The following is a 20,882-nucleotide window of genomic DNA, read 5'->3' as shown; positions in this document are numbered from 1 at the left end:
AGATCAGCAGAGAAGTTATAAAACATCCAGCAAAAAGACAAAAGGTCAATAGTGAAGTCCCAAAATGTCAAAATCTCACAGGACCTGGCCATGCCCACCCTGCACCAGGAGTGAGTCAGCACATATCCAGCGCAACCATGGCTGCTTATAGAGGAAGCTGCTGCTTGTAGAGGAAGCTTTTTTATCTTCCCTGCCCAAAAAGTAGACCTTAACTTTTTTTTTTTTTAATGAGTAAAAAGGTAAAGAGAACTCTGATGATAGCTTTTATAGTGAAAGAGAAGAACAGATTTCAAACCCTAAGGAGACTAAAGGCAGATTGTCTCCAGATGAAGCCCCAAAAGGTGATATATAACCTGATCCTCATCACATAAGGCTCTTCTAGAAGAAATTAAAAAAGGATCTTAAAAGAGAGCTTGAAGAAAAATGGGAAAAGGAAATGAAAATTTTGTAAGAGGGTTTGGAAAAGACATGTAACTCATTAAAAGATAGATTTGATAAAACGGAAAAAGAAAGCAACTCCCAGAAAAACAGAGTTTGTGAAACGGAAAAAGAAAATAACTTCTTAAAAACAGAATTTGTGAAACATAAAAAGAAAATAACTCCTTAAAAACAAAATTTGTGAAATGGAAAAAAATTCCATAGAACAAAACAATTCATTTAAAAATTCAATTAGACAAATACAAAAAGAACTTTTAAAAAAGTAAATGAAGAAAATAATTCACTAAAATTCAGAATGGAACAAATGGAAATGACTCAATAAGACATCAAGAATCAGTCAAGAAAAATTTTTAAAAATTAAAAATAGAAAAAAATGTAAAATTCCTAATTGGCAAAACAACAGACCTGGAAAATTGTTCTAAGAGAGGCAGTCTAAGGATTATTGGCTCCCTGAAATACATTATGAAAAAAAGAGCCTAGACACTATTTTTCAGGAAATCATCAAAGAGAACTGCCCAAATAGCATAGAATCAGAAGGCAAACTGAACATTGAAAAAATTCACCAAATACCTCCTGAAAGAGATCCCAAAATTAAAACCCCAAGGAATATTGTGGCACGAATTTCAGAACTGTCAGACCAAGGGAAAAAATATTATAAGCAGCAGAAAGAAACAATTCAAAGCTTCCACTTTAAAGAATTGAAGGGCCTGGAATCTGATATTTTGAAAGGTGAAGGAAGTTGGAATGGAGCTAAGAATAAATTACCCTACTAAACTGAGCATTTTCTTTCAGGGAAGAAGATGGACTTTCAATGGAACTGGTAAATGAAATGGGTTCATGATCTAAACTTAAAGAATGATATTATAGACAAATTAGAAGAGGGTAGTTTACCTCTCAGATTTGTCAAGGAGGAAGGAATTTGTGATCAAAGAAGAATTAGAGATCATTATTGATCACAAAATAGATAATTTTGATGACATTAAGTTAAAAAAGGTTTTGTACAAACAAAACTAATGCAGATAAGATTAGAAGAGAAGTAATAAACTGGGAAAACATTTTTACATCCAAAGGATCTGATAAAGGTCTCATTTCTAAAATACTTAGAGAGAATTGACTTAAATTTATAATAGTTCAAGCCATTCTCCAATTAATAAACGTTCAAAGGAAAGGAACATATAATTTTCAGATGACTAAATTGAAACTATTTGTAGTCACATGAAAAGGTGCTCCAAATTACTATGGATCAGAGAAATGTAAATTAAGACAACTCTGAGATACTACTATGTCAGATTGGCCAAGATGACAGGAAACAATAATGACCAATGTTGGAAGGGATGAGGGAAAACTGGGACGCTGGTCCACCACTTGGTGGACCTGTGAACGGATCCAGCCATTCTGGAGAGCAGTTTGGAACCATGCTCAAAAAGTTATCAAACTATGCATACCCTTTGACCCAGCAGTGTTTCTACTGGTATTATTATCCCAAAGAGATCTTAAAGGAGGGAAAGGGACCCACATGTGTAAAAATGTTCGTGGCAGCCATCTTTGTAATGGCAAGAAGCTGGAAATTGAGTGGCTGCCCATCAATTGAAGAATGACTGAATAAATTATGGTTTGAATGCTGTGGAATATTATTGTTCTGTAAGAAACAAACAACAGGATGATTTCGGAGAGCCTTGGTAAGACCTACATAAACTGATACTAAGTGAAATGAGCAGAACCAGGAGATGGTTATATATGGCAACAACAAGACTCTACGGTGATCAATTCTGATGGGTGTGGCTCTCTTCAACAATGATTGGATCTAAATCAGTTCCAATTGATCTGTAATGAACAGAACCAGCTACCAGAGAAAGAACACTGGGAAATGAGTATGGACCACAACATAGCATTTTCACTCTTTCTGTTATTGTTTGTTTGCATTTTTGTTTTTTCTTCTCAGGTTATTTTTACCTTTTTTGTAAATCCAATCTTTCTTGTGCAACAAGATAACTGTATAGATATGTATACATATATTGTATTTAACACATTTAACATATATGGACTACCTGCCATCTAGGGGAGGGAGTGGAGGGAAGGAGAGGAAAAGTTGAAACAGAAGTTTTTGCAAGGGTCAGTGTTGAAAAATTACTCATGCATATGTTTTGTACATAAAAAGCTACAACAACAAAAAAAAGAAAAATAGATTCCCAGATATTTCCCCAAATATTTTATACTATCAACAGTTATTTTAAATGGAATTACTCTTTGTATCTCTTGCTGTTGGATTTTGTTAGTGATGTATAAAAATGCTGATGATTTATGTGGATTTATTTTGTATCCTGCAACTTAGCTAAAGTTTTGGATTATTTCTAATAGTTTTTTCATTGATTCTCTAGGATTCTCTAACTATACCATCATATCATCTTCAAAGAATGATAATTTGATTTTCTTATTACGTATTCTAATTCCTTTAATCTCTTTTTCTTTTCTTATTGCCAAAGCTAGCATTTCTAATACAACATTGAATAATAACAGTGATAGTGAGCAACCTTGTTTCATCCCTGTTATTATTGGGGTTCCAGTTTATTCCTATTACATGTGATGCTTGCTGATGGTTTTAAATAGATGTTACCATTTTAAGGAAAAGTCCATTTATTGCTATACTCTAGTGTTTTTAATTGGTATGAATGTTGGATTTTATCAAGTGCTTTTTCTAAATCTATTGAGATAATCATGTGTTCTTTGTTAGTTTGATTATTGATATAATCAATTATGATAATAGTTTTCCTAATATTGAACAAGCCCTGCATTCCTGGTATAAATCCTACTTGGTCATGATATATTATCCAAAGAATGACTTTCTGTAATCTCTTTGCTAATATTTTATTTAAGATTTTTGCATCATTATTCATTAGGGAAATTGATTTATAATTTTTTTCTGTTTTCCTCCTCCCTGGTTTAGGCTTCAGTACCATGTCTGTGTCATAAAAGGAATTTGATAGGAGTCCTTCTTTCCATATTTTAAAAAGTAGTTTATAATAGTATTGGAGTTAATTGTTCTTTAAATGTTTAGTAGAATTCATATGTCAATCCATCCATCTCTGGAGATTTTTTCTTAGGGAGTTGATTAATAGCTTGTTCTTTTTCTTTTTCTAAAATGGGACTGTTTAAGTAATTTGTTTCCTCTTCTGTTAATCTGGGCAATCTATATTTTTGTAGATATTCCTCCATTTCACTTAGGTTATCAAATTTATTGACATAAACTTGGGCAAAGTAACTCCTCATTATTGTTCTAATTTCCCCTTCATTGGTGGAAAGTTCTTCTTTTTTGAGACTAACAATTTGATTTTCCTCTTTCCTTTTTTAAATCAAATTAACTCAAGGTTTTGAAGGGTTTTTTTCATAAAACCAACTCTTAATTTTATTTATTAATTCAATAGGTTTTTTTACTTTCAATTTTATTAATCTCTCCTTTTATTTTTAGAATTTCAACTTTAGTATTTGATTGGAGTTTTTAAATTTGTTCTTTTTCTAGCCTTTTTAGTTGCAAGCTCAAAATTTCCCCTTATTACCTCTTTGGCTGCATACCCACAAATTTTGATATGTTGTCTCATTATTGTAATTCTCTTGTGTCTATGAATTGCTGTTTCACCCATTCATTCTTTAGGACAAGATTATTTAGTTCCAATTACTTTTTAGTTTATTTTCCTCTGGCTTTCTATTGAATATAATTTTTATTGCATCATGATGTGAAAAAATTCATTTACTATTTCTGCCTTTCTACGTTTGATTTTGAGATCTTTGTATCCTAATACATAGTCAATTTTTGTATAGATTCCATGAACTGCCAAGAAGAAAGTGTACTCCTTTCTGTCTCCATTCAGTTTTCTCCAAAGATCTATCATACTTCACTTTTCTAGTATTCTATTTACCTCAACTTCTTTCTTATTTATTTTGTGCTTCAATTTATCTAGTTCTGACAGAGCAAGGTTGCGATCTTCCACTATTATAGTTTTGCTGTCTATTTCTTCTAGTAGCTCTCTAAACTTCTCCTTTAGGAAGTTAGATGCTATACCATTTGGTGCATATGTGTTTAGTATTGCTATTGCTTCATTATCTATAATATCCTTTAGCAAGATATAGTTTCCTTCCTTATCTCTTTTATTTGGATCAATTTTTGCTTTTGTTTGATCTGAATTCAAGATGGTTACCCCTGTTTTATTTTAACTTTACCTGAAGCATAATAGATTTTGCTTCAGGCTTTTATCTTTACTCAATATGTATCACTCTGCTTTAAATGTGTCTCTTGTAAACAACATATTGTAGGGTTCTAGCTTTTAATCCAGTGTGCTATCCACTTCTGCTTTATGGGAGAGTTTACCCCATTCACATTTACAGTTAAAACTACTAATTCTATTTCCCCCTCACCTTCTTTACCCCAAATTATACTTTCCTTTTTCCCTCTCCTTCCTCCCCAGTATTTTACTTATGAACACCACTTGCCTCAAGCAACTCTCCTTCTTTAGAGCCCCTCTCCCTTTCTTATACCTTTCCCTTACTATTTCTCTTTTCCTTTTTATTAGCCTATCCCTCCCCTTTCCTTTTTCCCTCCCCACTTTCCTATAAGGTGAGATAAGTTTCTCTATGCAACCATTTAAGTCTAATATTCTTTGAGCCAAATCTAATGAGACTAAGATTCACACAATGTTCACCCCCTTCCCTTCTTTCCTTGAAATATAATAGGTTTTCTTTGCATTTTTGTGAGATGTAATTTCCTTCATTTTACTTCCACTTTCCCCTTATAATATAATCTCCTTTCTACCTCTAGTTTCTTTTTAAAATTATAATAGTAAATCAAATCATATCTGCACTATCTATATATACCCATAACAGAGATACAATTCTCAAGAGTTCTTTTCTTATTACCATTTATGCTTCTCTTGAGTTCTATATTTGGAAATCAATTTTTTTGTCTAGCTCTGGTCTTTTCATCAGAAATAAATGGAATTTACCTGTTTCATTGAATGTCCACCTGTTTCCCTAAAAGAAAATGCTCAGTTTAGTGGTATAATTTATTCTTGGCTGTATTCCAAGTTCCTTTGCCTTTTGGAATATATGATTCTAGGTCCTTCAGTTGTTTAAGGTGGAAGCTGTTATGTCCTGGGTAATCCTTATTATAGTTCCTCGGTATTTGTTTTTTTTTTTTTTTTTTTTTTTCTGACTGCCTGAAATATTCTTTCCTTGGTCTGATAGTTCTGAAATTTAGCCACAATATTCCTTGGAGTTTTAATTTTGGGATCTCTTTCAGGAAACCCCAAAGAATCCTTTGGTGAGTTCTTTCAATGGATATTTTACCTTCCGATTCTATGATATCAGGACAGTTCTTTTTGGTGTTTTCCTGAAAAATAATGTCTAGGTTCTTTTTTTTTCATCATGGTTTTCAGGAAGTCCAATAATCCTTAAATTATCTCTCCTGGATCTGTTTTCCAAGTCAGTGGTTTTCTTCTATTTTTTCATTTTTTGGTTTTGCTTAACTGATTCTTGATGTCTCATTGAGTCATTCATTTCCATTTGTTCAGTTCTGATTTTTAGTGAATTATTCTCTTCATTTACTTTTTAAACTTCTTTTTTTATTTGTCCAATTAAATTTTTGAATGAGTTGTTTTGTTCTCTTGATTTTTTTTCCATTTCACAAATTCTGTTTTTTAAGGAGTTATTTTCTTTTTCCATTTCACAAATTCTGTTTTTCAGAAGGCTGTTTTCTTTTTCCCTTTTGTCAACTCTATTTTTAAAGAGTTATATGCTTCCTTTTCACTAAGTCTATTTTGTAATGAATTTTCTTCAGATAATTTCTGTTTTTTTCTTTTCCAAATCCTCTTTCAAAGTTCTCATTTCCTTTCCCCATTTTTCTTCCAGATCTTGTGTAAGATTTTTTTATATTTTCTTCTAAGAGAGCCTTGTGTGATGGGGAACAATTTTTATCCCTTTTTGGGGCTTCATCTGGAGACAATCTGCTTTTAGTTTCCTCAGGATTTGAAATCTCTTCTTGACTTCAGGTGCTGGGTGGGCATGGCCGAGTCTCATGGAATTCTGATGTTTCAGGGTTCTCTATTTACCTTTTGTGTTTGTGTTAGATATTTTATAACTTCTCTGCTGATCTCCTGGATTGCATACAGGGAAGAGTAGCCAACACTGCTGTAGATTCCTCCCTGTAGATTTTCTGGGATGTGGAGCCTCCCACCACCCTGGGTCTACACTATGCTCGGCGTCTGTGCTCAGCCTGTTTGCACTTGACTGACCTCCCTCTATGCCCAATTGAAACAGATCTTTCTGGAGAGCTTAGAAATTATCTTCTGCTGGTAATTTGTTGCACTCCCAAAATTTGTGGATTCTGCCAGTCCAGAATTAATTCAGAGTTTGGATTTGCTAATTATTCTGAGGGTCATGGGAGAAGGTTATAAAGAAACATGTGTCTTCTGGGCCATCTTGGCTTCATCCCTGACTTAAGTAATTTGAAAAGAGAAGTTAAAATATTACAGTAGAAGGTATTTGCTTTTCTCTACATTTCTAGTATTTTGGACAATGTTTTTAAAACACTAAGTACTTAATAAGTGCTTATCGACACTGGCTATTAACTAACATGTACAAATTTAACTGAAGTAGAAAAGGTGATATATTCATGGCACAATGGAGAGTATATTATGAAGTGTATATTGATGAATGTTTCATAATAACTTAGTCTAGGAATTTTGGGACCAAATTTGGGAGGATGTTGAAAATCAGAAGAGTTTGGAGACAGAGTCATTAAACTTTTGGAATAGGATTGATAATTGAAGCTATACAAATGGCAGAGTGCTCTTCAAAGAAACATCAAATGAAATCAATGGAAAGAGAGTTTTAGAGTCAGAGGTTCTTTGGTTAGATACCACCTTAGTTATTCTCTATTTGAGTGCTGATTGGGCAAGTCACTTACTCTTTCTATGCTGGCCTTAGTTTCTTTTTGTGCAAAAGGAAGGTTGGAATATATGACCTCAAAGGTCTCTTCTAGCTTTATTTCCATTATCCTCTAAACCATAGGCAATCAAAAGGCAATCTTTGAATTGAGGTTTTCAGGTTTGTCCAGAATGTCATCAATAGGAAAGGATATTTTGGATTGAAGTAGGAGTAAATAATTACTAAAGTTCTTTCTTTCTCTAAAATTTTGTTATTTTAATAGAGAAAGCATATTTTCCTATTTATCCTTTATAAAACTTGCTTTGTATATATGTGTTTGTATGCTGCCTTTCCCATTAGATTAAAAGCTCCTTGAGGGCAGAAATTGCTTTTTGCCTCTTTTTGTATTCCCAGCATTTAGGATAGTGCCTGATGCATAAGTAATTATGTGATCATGATAAATGTTTATTGAAGTAAATGGAATTGAATATTTAAATATAAGTCAGTTGCCAATAAGTTATAGGATTTTGAATGATTGTTGCCCTTTTAATTAACATTAATCAAAGTGTGTGTTTGATTTTTTGCATTTCCTTTAGGAAACTGATTTTACAAGTCAGAGAGCAAAAGTTATGAGAAAAATAATTATAACAAATAGGTCTCCAGAAATAAGCTCCTGGTATAGTAGATCATGATAATGGGGCATTTCAAAAATATTGACCTTTAAAGGCAGTCCCTGAAATTAGGCAATTTACTAAAAACAGTCTTGCGGGATTTTATGTGCTGGAATCCATCAGGAGACATAAGGAGTTTTTTCCCTCTTCTGGGGAACAGTCTGGTGTAGTGAGGTGGATTTTAATTCAGAGGATGTGATCATGAATTTCATTCTCCAAAAATGATCTTCCCCACTTGTGGGGTTCTATTTCTCCTCTTATAAAAATGAGGTGGCTGATCTGGGTAACTTAGAGTCTATTTGAATTCTGAATCTTTCAACCTAGTGCTACCACAATGATTTTTCTAAATTATATGTTTGAACATACCATCCTTATGTGTATTATATGGATGAGTGTATGTATGTATGTATGTATGTATGTATTTTTGAATTTATTTTATTTTCAGTTCATGGAATAAAGCTAGCATTTCCATAGCATGACATAATTTTAAAAAAAGGATTGCACATGAGATTGCAGATTGCACATGTAAAATTCCCTTCAAATATCATGTACATTTGTTTTTAAATTTTTTTCTTCCCTCCCTTCCTGTCCCTTGCCCTAGAGATGGCTACTTGTAATAAGTAGATCCCCTTCCTATATTTTAATTCTCTTGAACTCTATTCCCTTCCACCCATTCTACAAAACATAGAACTTGATTCCCTCTTCATGTAATTCAATCAATATGCTTTCCTTTACAAAGCATGTGCTTCAGTGCTCTTATCTTTTAAAAAAATTCAAATCAACCCCAGCAACCCCATGATAACAAGCATATGTCCACACAAGTTTAAGGGGGAAGTTGTCACAGAAGCAGGTTTCTGCTTTTAAGTTCCTAAGGGATTATAATAAACAATTGGACTCTTAAAAAAATCAACAAAAACAACAAAAGAAAATTTCCAGAAGTCTTAGGTTTATTTGTTTGTTATTCTTCATAGATGATCTTCCTTCTCCTGTGTCCATTGTCTTTTTCCACTGGCTGTCCTCCATTCCCAGAAAGCTTTCTTCCTTATCTCTGCCTCTTATAATACCCAGATTCCTTCAAGATTCAGCTACTATATCACCCTTTTTATTAGGCCTTTAGCAGTCTACCTAGCTCCTAAATCCTTTCCTCTAATATTACCTTTCTGTAATGTTTATTTCTTGCCTTTATTTATCTTATATGAATATATATATACATGTCTCCCCACTTAAAGTATGAAGTATTTGAGGGTAAGCCTTTTGCCTTTCCATGGTGCTTAGTGCACATAAATAAAGTCATAAATGCTTGTGGATGAATTGGCTGATTCTGTATCTTTGAGAGTGATGGCATGGGGAATAGCTACAACTTTTTCCCTTGTGTCCCTAGGAGCCATAGTGTGAAGCAAAATCTGAGACTTGATTGGCTATGGGTTTCACCTAATATAACAACTCATATGTTTTAAAGTAGAGGTATCCAAATTTTTTCTATTTGGGAACTGTCCTTTATTTTTCTGAAGTTATATTGCTGACAGAACTTTATGGCAGATGAAGACAGCAAATAATGCTGTTGGTGGGAACTGATGATGAGAAACATAGTAATGGTAAGTCATCTTCATCAATCAGCCACAATTGACATGTAAGAAGTTTTCTCTATGGTATTGCTCAGTTCTTTGATTATATACATATTTCTCCATTACAGATTGATCCATAAAGCTAGAAATCTGTATGTTTTCAGCCAGGGAAACTAAGTAACTTCTTTAAAAGGAAGGTTTAGGTCCTTTAGCCCTGGTCTATTTTTCATTAAAGTCTTGTCCTGAATCCCTAGTGGTCTCTGATTTAGAGTAACATAACATTCTACTATATTTGTTTCTGAAGCTTGTGGGGTCCTGCCATAAAATGACCTAGAGAAGTAAGTATTCAACATGATGTTTAGGGAATTCATACCTATTTGGTTCTTCCTGACCAGCATTCATTGTGCCTGTTTGTCCTCTTCATGTTTTGTAGAAGTCCTAATGACTTTGGGTAAATTGTCTTTTGTAGTTTTTTTTTGAGTCCAATTGTTTATCATAATCCCTTGGGAACTTAAAAACTGAAATCTGTTTCTGTGACAATTTTCCCCTCAATCTTGCACGAACATTTGCTTGTTATCATTGGGTTACTGGGGTTGATTTGAATATTTTTTTTCAAAGATAAGAGCACTGAAGCATGTGCTTTGTAAAGGAAAACATATTGATTGAATTACATGAAGAGGGGACCAAAGAATAATGCTGCCTATGAAATACAAAACCCAGGAGAGGTCAGATTGGGGGTCTAGCAGAGGCCTTGGATATTTTCCACTTAATATGTCAATGTTTTTCATCTGGCTTTCATAGGAAAAGAGCATTATGTTAGAGGACTCAATGATGAACTTTTTGTTTTTAAATGATCTCTTCCAGTGTGCTGGGACCAGCAGTGACCTTCAAAGTGAGCTCCAGTTTCCAAAACATGACAACGGCAGATGTTGCAAAGGCAGCAGGTAAGGCCATTTTTGATGCACATACAAACGCATGCACCAGCAGAGAGGATGGTGAGTCATAAAAACAGGCCCCATGGAAAAGGCACACTTTCCTTGGGCAGATTGACATTTAATGAAGGAGACAGTTGAAGGGTTAGTGGCACTGAGGGCAAATTGAAGTGTAACATCCCTGAGTCAATTAAAACTGCCTGAGACTTCATTGTTTGCAGAGGGACTGGATTAAACAGAGAAATGTGGACATGGTCTCAGATAGAAGAGAAAAGACCACAGAGCTGTTCTGTCTGAGGAAGAAAACGACAGGCTTTTTAAAAGCTAGGATTTGGCATCCTTGGTAACCCTGGTGTTAAAGAATGAATGTGAACTTATGTTGAGGCCATTTGTTCTGGACAAGACAGGAAGAAAAGCGGCTTTCTTTTATCCATCTATTATATAGGCGTGTTCTATGATCTGGAAGACTTAAGATAAAGACAGTCAGTAACCATAAGTAAATGGTTTGACTGTATGGACCACAGAGAGGGGACCATTGTTATGGTCCCCTTAATTGTGGAGTCTTATTTACTCTCCGATGTGACTTGGGTTTGCCTTAATTATATAGTCACTTGCCTCCTCATTGAAGATACAGAAGTATTACTATTAGTAGAATTCTTAGGGAATAGTGTGTTGGGGTTAATTTGGGTTCCAGATTAATTTTTAATTAAATGCACTTTTTTGTTTCAACCTTCATTGTTAGAAATCTTTATAAAATAATATACTGCTTCTCTTTTCTGCCTTAGTAAGTAGAATATTGTGTGAATAACTAATCATTTGATGACTAAGGTCCATTCAAAGATTTGGATCATTATGGTTATAATACTTATATTTGATCCTAGCATTTAATTCTAGATACCATATAAAGTTGTTTTAGAATCTGTCAGATGAACTTAGTATGTTTTTTATGTAGTTATTATTCTGCATAGCAGTGGTATTAAATTAGGATTTGGTTTTCTTAGTCCCAAGCTAATGAAGGTCTTGCTTTATTTTCAAAGTAACATTTTGAGGTCAGATTGTCAAATTATGTTTAAAAAAATACAACTTACTATAGTAATGAATTTTTACAAAAGGCCAAAACATTGACCTAAAGTATCTTGATGGCCACTGAATTTTTAGTCTTTTAGTGATACTCCTCTATACTCTTAGGAACTCCCATCCTCTGATCATGAGATTTTTTTTGGACAGAGGATGACAATTCAGGAAATTTAGTTTAGCAAGATAGAGTTCTCTGTCTATCTCTTTCATTCTCTGTCTCTTTGTCTCTTTCTCTCTCTGTTTCTGTTTTTCTCTTTGTATCTCCATCTTTCTTTGTCCCTCTGTCACACACACACACACACACACACACACACACACACACACACAGAGTGTGTATCTGACAAATAATTTTATAGCTAATATTCAGGTTAGTATTTCAGATATCAATCTCTCAGCTAAGAAAATCATCACTGGTAAGGTTTTATGTCATGTGCTAATCAGGCTATATGTAATTAATATGGCATGGTATCTGGTGTGTAATATTAAAGCAACCCAGCTTAAAAGAAGGAAGTAAACAATTCCTAAAATCTCTTTGCTCCTGAAAGGACTTCTCTGATTGTTTGTGTTTGTGACTTGTAAGTACTGCTGACCTCATTCTTTCCTTTTTCTTCCTCTATCATACAGATTCGTCAACTTCAGACATCATCCATGAATTGTCTGTTGTTGCTCCTGTTTTTTACAAGAAGCAAAAATAGTTAGCAATCTGCTGATTTCAGAAATGCATTCACAATTGCTCACAAAGGGATAATTCACCAGAGTAATGGGAATTTAGTTTAGAATTTTGTTGTTGTTGTTGCTCAGCTGCTTTTTAGTCATGTCTAATTCTTTGTGACCCCATTTGGAGTTTTCTTGGCAAAGATACTAGAGTGGTTTGCTATTTTCTTTTCCAGACCATTTTTACAGATGAGGAAACTGAGGCAAATAGCATTAATTGTGCCCAGGGTCACATAGCTAGTAAGTGGCAGAGCTAGATTTGAACTCAGAGAAGACAAGTCTTCCTGACTCCTGACTCTCTGTCCACTGTGTAACCTACCTGCCTCAGCTTTGAATTTTGTCTCCCCAAATTAAAGTTATTCAACTGAATCGAGTCCTAGTCTGAAAATAAGGCAATTTGAGCTCAGATACAGTCTCAGATACTTACTAGCTAAATGAACCTGGGCAAGTACTTAATCTCTGTTTGCCTCAACTGTAAAATGGAACTGATAACAGCACCCACTCTTCAAGATTGTTATGAGAATCAAATAAAATCATATATTTTAAAGCATTTACACCAGCAAAATATATAGTAGCCACTATATAAATGCTTATTCCTTTTTCCTTCCTTCCATCTCTTCTCTCATTTTGACTTAAAGATAAAAATGGAATAATGTATCTCTTGTTATGATTCTGTACTCATTATCAATGACTTTTATTTCATTGTAGAGTCATTTAAGGAAAGATTTTAAAGCCCCAGGACAAAGACATAATGATATGAAATATGTATCATGTTTAATTAGACTTCATATCAATAGTTTTCTAAGCATTAATGAGCTACTTTTTTAGTCCATTAGTGGTCATTGATGTACTTGTATACTTGTTTTGATTTTGGTTTTTTGTTTGGTTTTGGTATGGACAAAGTTAGAATAGTAAATATAAAATGCATTCATGGACTTCTTAAATTAAAAAAATTAAGAAATATAATTTATTAACTTCTGAAAAAACAATGTGATACTTTTTAGTATTGTTTTAACATAGGTTACATTAAATATCCTTATGCTGTACAGCAGTGGTCCTCAAAGTGTAGTCCAAAGTGTAGTCTCTGAAACCCTTTCAGAGGGTCTATAAATTCAAAATTATTTTTTATTTCTAATATAGTAAATAGCTATAAATATAACCTATGTGAATAAAAACTCTTTGAACAGATCCTCGGTAGTTTTTTTTTAACAACATGAAGATACTGAGAACAAAGGTTTGAGAACCACTGCTCTACAGTAAAGAATTATGATAAACTCTGAGCTATATATTTTTTTTGCTTGACACTACCACCTTCCCTAATACCTAGTTGTTTTTTACTATTTCTTCTTCACCTTCATTTAGTGATTAATCAAGAAAATTTTATTCCCTACTAATTTTATTCCCCAAATACCCCTTGCATTTTTTCTCTTCTGCCTATTTATGCTGCTACCATCCTTGTTCAGAAGGTCAACATTTCTAAGAACCGCTATACCTCTGCCTCAATTTTATTGCTTCTATTCTATTCTATAAAGAAATGCCAATATCATCTTGTTATTGTTCAGTCATTTCTGACTCTTCCTGACCCTATTTGGGCTTTTCTTGTCAGATATTCTGAAGTGGTTTATCATTTCCTTCTCCCGGTCATTTTACAAATGAAGAAATTGAGGCAAAAATGGTTGAGGGACATGTCCTCTGTCTGAGGCTGGATTTGAACTCAGTTTCTTGAATCCAGTCCTGGTACTCTATCCAGTGTAAATTTAGGATCACAAATTTAGTGATAGAAGGAATCTGTAAGAAAGCTCCCTCTCTGCTGGTCCAGATACAGCTTACAGCTAAGAGTCACTTGGGGCACTGATAGAGCAAGTGATAAGTCCCAGAGGCAAGACTTGAACACAGATCTTTCTTCCTGGGAAGTCAGTTGCCTATCTCTTATCCTATAATCTTATTATCCATGATTTTGCCATGAGGAAATCGAGAGCTAGGGAGGCTAATAGAAAAACTTAAGGTTACCAGGATAATTAAAGGGCAGAACTGGGATTTGAACCCTGATCTGCAAACTTTACATTTAGCATTGCTACTGCTGAATCATAGTGTCCCTTCATATTATTCCCCTCCTTAAAAACTTTCTCCCCATCATCTACTCTGTGTCCCAGGCAATCTTGACTAACAATAAAAATAACATTTATAGAGCTCTTAATATGTGTCAGGCATGGTGCTAAGTGCTTTATAGATATTATTTGATCCTCTCCACAAATGTTAACTGAGCCTTTCAGTATTCACCCAGATCTTACTTATGCTTGAATTGGACAATCTTTCCTCAATGTCACCTTTCATTATTTCTTTTTCTTTCAAAGATCATTTCAGATACAGTCTTCTCAATGAAGTCTTTTTATCATCCCCTCAGCTGATCTCTCCCTCTTCAAAGTTTTCCTTCATCTTTAGTATGGATCCACATCTTTATTTTGTACATATTTCACCTGAAATTTGCATTTTTGTGTATGCGGTGTATCCTACCATCCAAAAACGATGGGGGCTTTAAAAAAATCATTGTTTCCCCCAGCATCCTCCACAGTGCTCTGCACACAGTTGACCTTTACTAAATGCTTGTTGAATTAAAGGATTTAATCTTCTAACTATAAAGATAGAATAATATCTTCCTAGGCCAGTACAGAATCTCTTTGGGGACAGTTTTTGACAACATGAAAGAAAACAATGTGTCTTTCATTAAATGGTGGGCTTTCCCAAAGGGAGGCAAGCTTCATCACTCTGTTGGTAAAGAAGTAAATTAAGCTAGAAAGAATTGTTATTTTCAGTCTCAGAAGACTAGGTAAAGCTTGAGGTAGGATAGGAGCACCTTAACTGTTGGTTATCAAAAGCACAGACATACTTTAGATGGAAGGTGGGGGTATTGTCTGTAAATGTTATCAGGGTTATTTAAAAAAAATTAATAGACCCTTATATAGAAATTACTTCTGAGATTATGCTTTTCCCGTATGTTTAAGCTGTCTTAAATCCTCCTGAAATGTTTACAGTTGGTCACCCCAAGGGGCTTAATGGGCCCTATGCTGAGGATATCTTTTATTATTGGTAATGAAGGAAGACTCATATTCTAGCTATGGCATTAAAAGTGCAATTTTTTTTTTGCTAATTTCATATAAAATGGCACAAAACTTCCAGGACTAACCATATGTTTAATACCATATAAACTCTCCTCAAATATCATTGAGTGTGTATCTTGAACGACAAATTCAGTATTTTATTATGCAACAGAATCTCTTCGTTTTACTAGACAATTCTTTTCAGGGCATTCTGCCTAATTTATGACCTTGAGTTTGAGCATAAGGTATTAAAAATATTAAAGAATAAACAGATATTGCTTAATAGCACAAAGAAGCATTTACTGTATTGCATATTCATTTAGTATTAATGGCAGAGATAGCTTTTAATCTTTGCTGTCAGGGCATATAGTCAAATTGAACAGAACTGAAATTGTTATATTTGGGAATTCCTTTTCATTTTAATGTTATTTTAAGGTACAAATAGCAAATTATCAACTCTAACATTCTTCTTTTCTGTGTAAATACAATTGGCCATGTTTTAGGAGCATATGCAATCCCCCCATATCATATTACATATTACATGTACATATATGTATGTGGTGTATATTCCAAATTTAATATGTTAGAATACCTATAATGGTAGCAAGATAGTTCATTGGATAGTGTGCCAGACCTAGAATCACAAAGACCAGAGTTCAAATCCAGTTTCAAGCACATACTAGCTATATGATCCTGAGAAAGTCCCTTAACCACTATCTGTTTTAGTTTCCTCATTTGTAAAATGGGGATAATAATAACATCTAACTCCTAAAGTTCTTATGAAAATTGACAAGACACTTATATATTATAAGACACTTAGCAAAGCACTATGCCTAAGGTACCTTCCCTTCTCCATTTTCTTTTTTGTAACAAAGATCTGGCATCTGTTGTTCCCCCATTCCTAACTTTGAAACAGTCTTATTCCTGCAGATCTTGCTGTCCCCTTTTACTAAAATCAGGCTGGATCTGGGATTTGAGTTCCATGCCTTGCATTTTTAGAACTTAGCATTTAGTGATTTGTCAGGTACAATTGCTAACTCTATAGCAGGTAATATAACCCATAGTTGTATGCCTTTGTTTCTCCATCTCCTGATCTTAGTGTAATCCAGTCAGTTCTTTTCCAGTATGAGCTTTTTACACTAGGCTATTCTCCTCTGGCTTGCCACTCTTCTCTCATTCACCAAGATGTGCTACATTGCATCACAAGTAATGGAATCATTATTTTCTTCTTCTATTCAGATGGGTGATAGGTCAGCTGATTTCCATTTCTAAAATTCTTAATTTTGGTCTTCTCCAGCATCATCACTAGTGGCTAAGTGGAGAACCTCAGTTTGATGTGTTAAAATTTTTTCTGTACTCTTCATAATTTCTAACTATGTCCAGAGAACCATTGTCTGGATACCTCCCCAAGGCCTCTTCCTCTCTTTGATAATTCAACTTTTCATTCTTGCTTTAAAACTTAGATCATTTAAGTGGAAAGGGCTAACAGTATATGAGAAAGAAAATTTTAGCTTTTTAATTGTAATAATTGTCTTCTTCCCATTACCCTCTCCCCCAAAAGTATTTTTATAAGATGCTGGAAAATCACTGAATATGTGATTGAGAACACTTAGAATACCTCCCAGACAAATTAACTCTTCACATAATAGAGACATTTGCTTTTTTTAAAGAAGCAATAAAAATTGTTCACTTGTCCCTAAAATCTGAAGACATGCAGGGTTTTTCACATATAGGCATTATATATAGCCTTAGGGGCATCTTACTTAAGACTGATATGAATTGTTGGAATCTCTCAAAGTTTTACAATACTCTTGAATAGAATGTATCATTTTGCTAAGTAGATATACAAATAATATCATCCTGAGGCCTAAAGCATTGCCAATTTTTTGGAGAAAAAAATAGGAAAAAATTATTGAGTCACAATGTTGTCCACATAAGTAAGATGTGAAAAATTCATCCAGGCTTATATAAACATCTATTAGACAGTCCAGATATTTGAAAAAGAAATTGGGGGATGAAACACATGAGAAGATGCAAAAAAAGCTTAAGGGGAAGGAAGACAGATTATAAAGAATTTGAATGGATGTGAAATAGCTGGCATAATAGAACAGAGAATCCTGCATGAATGAAATTCTGGTCTCAGTGAAGAGGATGGTTATTTATTGTTACAACTGTGTGAATTGGGGGGAGCCTGACAAGTGAAGAGGAATTCTAAAAGGGCAATTTTAAAAGAAAAAAAATCAATTATTTTTTGACTCTGAATTCTATGCTGATTATTCCTTCGGTAAGGATGGAACATTTTGTTCTTTATTGGACTGATCTGATTGATTATAGGTTTTGAAAGGGGAGTGCTTGAAAAGCAAACCAGTCTCTGCTTTGTACTTTATCAAAAGGAATGTACACAGTCTCTAGACTGAGAAGTCAGCAGTCTTTGAAAGCATCAGAGTGGTTATGAGCAGAAAGTTCTTCCTGATAAGAAAATGCCATTTAAGGTGCTATACTCTGTCCTTTCTTTTTCTTTTCCTCAAGCCTCTTATTGATTTTTTTTTAAAAATAGGAAAAAAAGAAAACCACAAATCTAAAATATCAGGCTTTTGAAATATGGAGAAATTCAACCTTACGGTTTGCCTCAAATGACGTGAACTCCCTTGCCACCTTTTCTGCAGAGGGAGGCAGTGAAGCCTGAACATATGTCATGCAGGGAGATTGGTTGAGATGTTCCATTTTTGCTTGATTTAATAACATGTCTGTAGCATCTACCGTAGGTGACAAGATGTGGCCCTTGCCACTGAAAAGCTTGTAGTCCACTTTTGGCCACAGCCACAAGTTATGGTGTTTTTATATCTTGAAGATGAAATTCAAGAATCTAATTTGATTGAGAATTAATATATTCCCTTGCATATACTTCTAAGACAACTAGTCTTGCTTATAGTTAGGGGGGAAAGACACATTGGGCCAGAAATCTAGGATGTAGAGAATATAATTAGTATTAGTAGAGCTCTTAGAAGAGGGGTTCTTAACTCAGGGTCCATGAACTATCTCAGTAATAATTGATTTCTTTTGTAATCCCAAGTATGTTAAATTCTGTACATTTAAAAATATTCCTCTGGAAAGTGGTTCATGCACTTTACCAAACTGCCAAAGGGTTCCAGGATACATACCATACTAAACCAAATCAAAGCAAACAAAAATACATAAAACAAAACTAAATTAAGGATTCCTTAACTTATGTATCACCCAGGTAGGTTACAAATAAGAAGAGTGAAAATAAGATGGAAGTGACTTGTTTAAAATCAAACAGCTCATTGATGGGAAATCTGGAACTCTATTCTCAACCTCTTTAATCCAATTTAGTATATTTTTAAAAACTACATCATGGTACCTCCCTTTTCCTTTTCATGAAAAAGTATTAATATTTTGGACTTCCAAATAACCCACATATATTACTATATCTATAATATAGTAGAGTATAAAGTGAATAAAACATTAAATAAGTGACTTTCACGAGAAACTATTTGTTATCGCAATGTGTCTCTATCCTCAAGGAGCTTCCAGACTATCAGGTAATGAAATACATATACAGATAAAACCTTGTGGTTCCTTTGATGTAGAGAACCATGGGTGATGAAGTACTTCTGTTAATACAAATCAATATCTTTGCTACAACCTTTTCCTAAAGACTTGCCCAGAGCACAGAAAACTTAAGTGAGGTACCTGGGGTCACTTGGCCAATATAGAAATATATGCACAATAATTTTAGGGGGGAGGTGCTTATAGATTGAGGGAACAGGAAATGACTTATAGGAGCTGGTATTGAATCTCCAAGGTTCAAAGGCTACAGGCTACAATAATGTTGGAATGTTAGAACGAAAACATAAAAAAGAATCATTGGAGAATTTAAATTCCTGGCTTGTTCTGGTGATATCTTTTCTTCTGGTTGTGGCTGGGTGATGCGTCCTTGACTTCTTTATTTCTACAAATAACCCCTTTGAGAGTAATTTAGGACCTACTTATCAACAACCAGATCTAGTATACCAACCCTACCTCTTCCTATCTTTGTGTTCTTAAAAAATGAAGGCAGTTCTTAAAGTTTGTATTTAATACTTTCTCAATTAGATATCTTACTTGCTAGGTTGTACTTTGCTCTTCCTGTGCCATCATAGTTATCACATAACAAGGGAGCTGTTTAGCTATTAAGATGAGAGAATGAAGTTCCATTCTGGCCCAGAGGTGAGATGTCTTCCTGAGGTGTTGTTATATGGCTAATATGCATTAGAACATTAATAAGAAATAGGGGGGGGGGGAGGTTGCATGCCAAAGAGCAGGAGATCCTAATGGCTACATTTTCATAGATGTTTTAGATCAGTAACAAGAAAAGGTAGATAGATACACCCCATTACTCCTTCCTAAACAGCCAGGTAATTACTTTTGGCATTTTGACAAGTGTTTGCTGGAGTGAAGGTCAAAGCTGTCAGCATATAAGATCTATGCTAATCTGCTCAGCTGGAGAAGATTCAGGTAGCCAATGTTTTTGTAATTAGAAGTTGTGAAAGCCGGTTTTCATCATGGCTTTACACTAAGCATAAATGAGCCAATAATACAAAGTAATTTCATTTGTCATAGTTTACAGGGTTACCTGTGTAGAGATGCATGAACAGTTTGCACTGGGAGATTGGAGAATTATGGATAAATTAAATGTTATGGTTGATATGAAAGTAATAATATTCAAAATAATGCTCTTTCATATGCCCAAAAAACGAAGGACAAAAAAAGTCTACATTTGAGGCCTAATTCATGAAAAGAATTAGATTTTTTTGGTGCTTGGAAATAAATGAAATCATGCAACTCATAGGATCAAAGCTGAAATGGACTTCCAAGGTCATCTTATTTAACGTTTCCCATACAGATGAGATTTCCTCAAGGTAATATACATATCAAGTAATAGATTCAATATTTTTACCAGTTCTTCTAACTTCAAAACTAGACTTTTTGCTACTTTACTACTTGAGAGACTGAATATAAAAGGAAAATCAGAGGCTACACCTCCAGCTTTCTGATTTTGCTAACAAGAAGTATGAACATTACAAAAGTCACACAGATAGCAGGTGTCAAAGTAAAGATGATGAAATGCAGCTATTTCCCATCTTTGTAAAAAGATATCCCAGACCTGCTGTGGTCAGAAAGTATTTTCCCCCAGTGGCTAATGTTAGGATGATAAAGCTTGCTTAATGGTCATTAGTCTACAGAACATATCTAATATGGACCTTTTTCTGAAGCATTCCCTTCTAAACCTTGTTCTTCATTAGCAGGTCCTCTAAGCCAAGGGTTCCTAATCTGGGGCTTGTGAACTCTGTTGTTGTTTATTTCTTCTTGATAATTATTTCAGCATTGATTTCCTTGGTAGTCCCAGGTGGTTGTATATTTTTAAATGCCATTCTGAGATTCCCCCATTGGCTTGACCAGACTGGTAAA

At 34.2% G+C, this 20,882-nt stretch overlaps 1 protein-coding gene across 1 annotated transcript in view; it reads left to right on the top strand.

Annotated features, from left to right (window-relative positions):
* PTPRN2 (protein tyrosine phosphatase receptor type N2) overlaps nt 1–20,882 on the top strand; it is a 1,447,381-nt gene that overhangs the window by 711,189 nt on the left and 715,310 nt on the right. Inside the window, exon 11 of the mRNA XM_031937732.1 lies at nt 10,454–10,533. Coding sequence (XP_031793592.1) covers nt 10,454–10,533 — 80 coding nt within the window. The remainder of the gene's footprint in view (nt 1–10,453; nt 10,534–20,882) is intronic.

Source organism: Sarcophilus harrisii, chromosome 5 (assembly GCF_902635505.1).
Source record: "Sarcophilus harrisii chromosome 5, mSarHar1.11, whole genome shotgun sequence".
In the NCBI taxonomy this organism is placed as follows: Eukaryota; Metazoa; Chordata; class Mammalia; order Dasyuromorphia; family Dasyuridae; genus Sarcophilus; species Sarcophilus harrisii.
The sequence above is the reverse complement of the archived record's forward strand: the minus strand, read 5'-3'. Positions and strand labels throughout refer to the sequence as shown.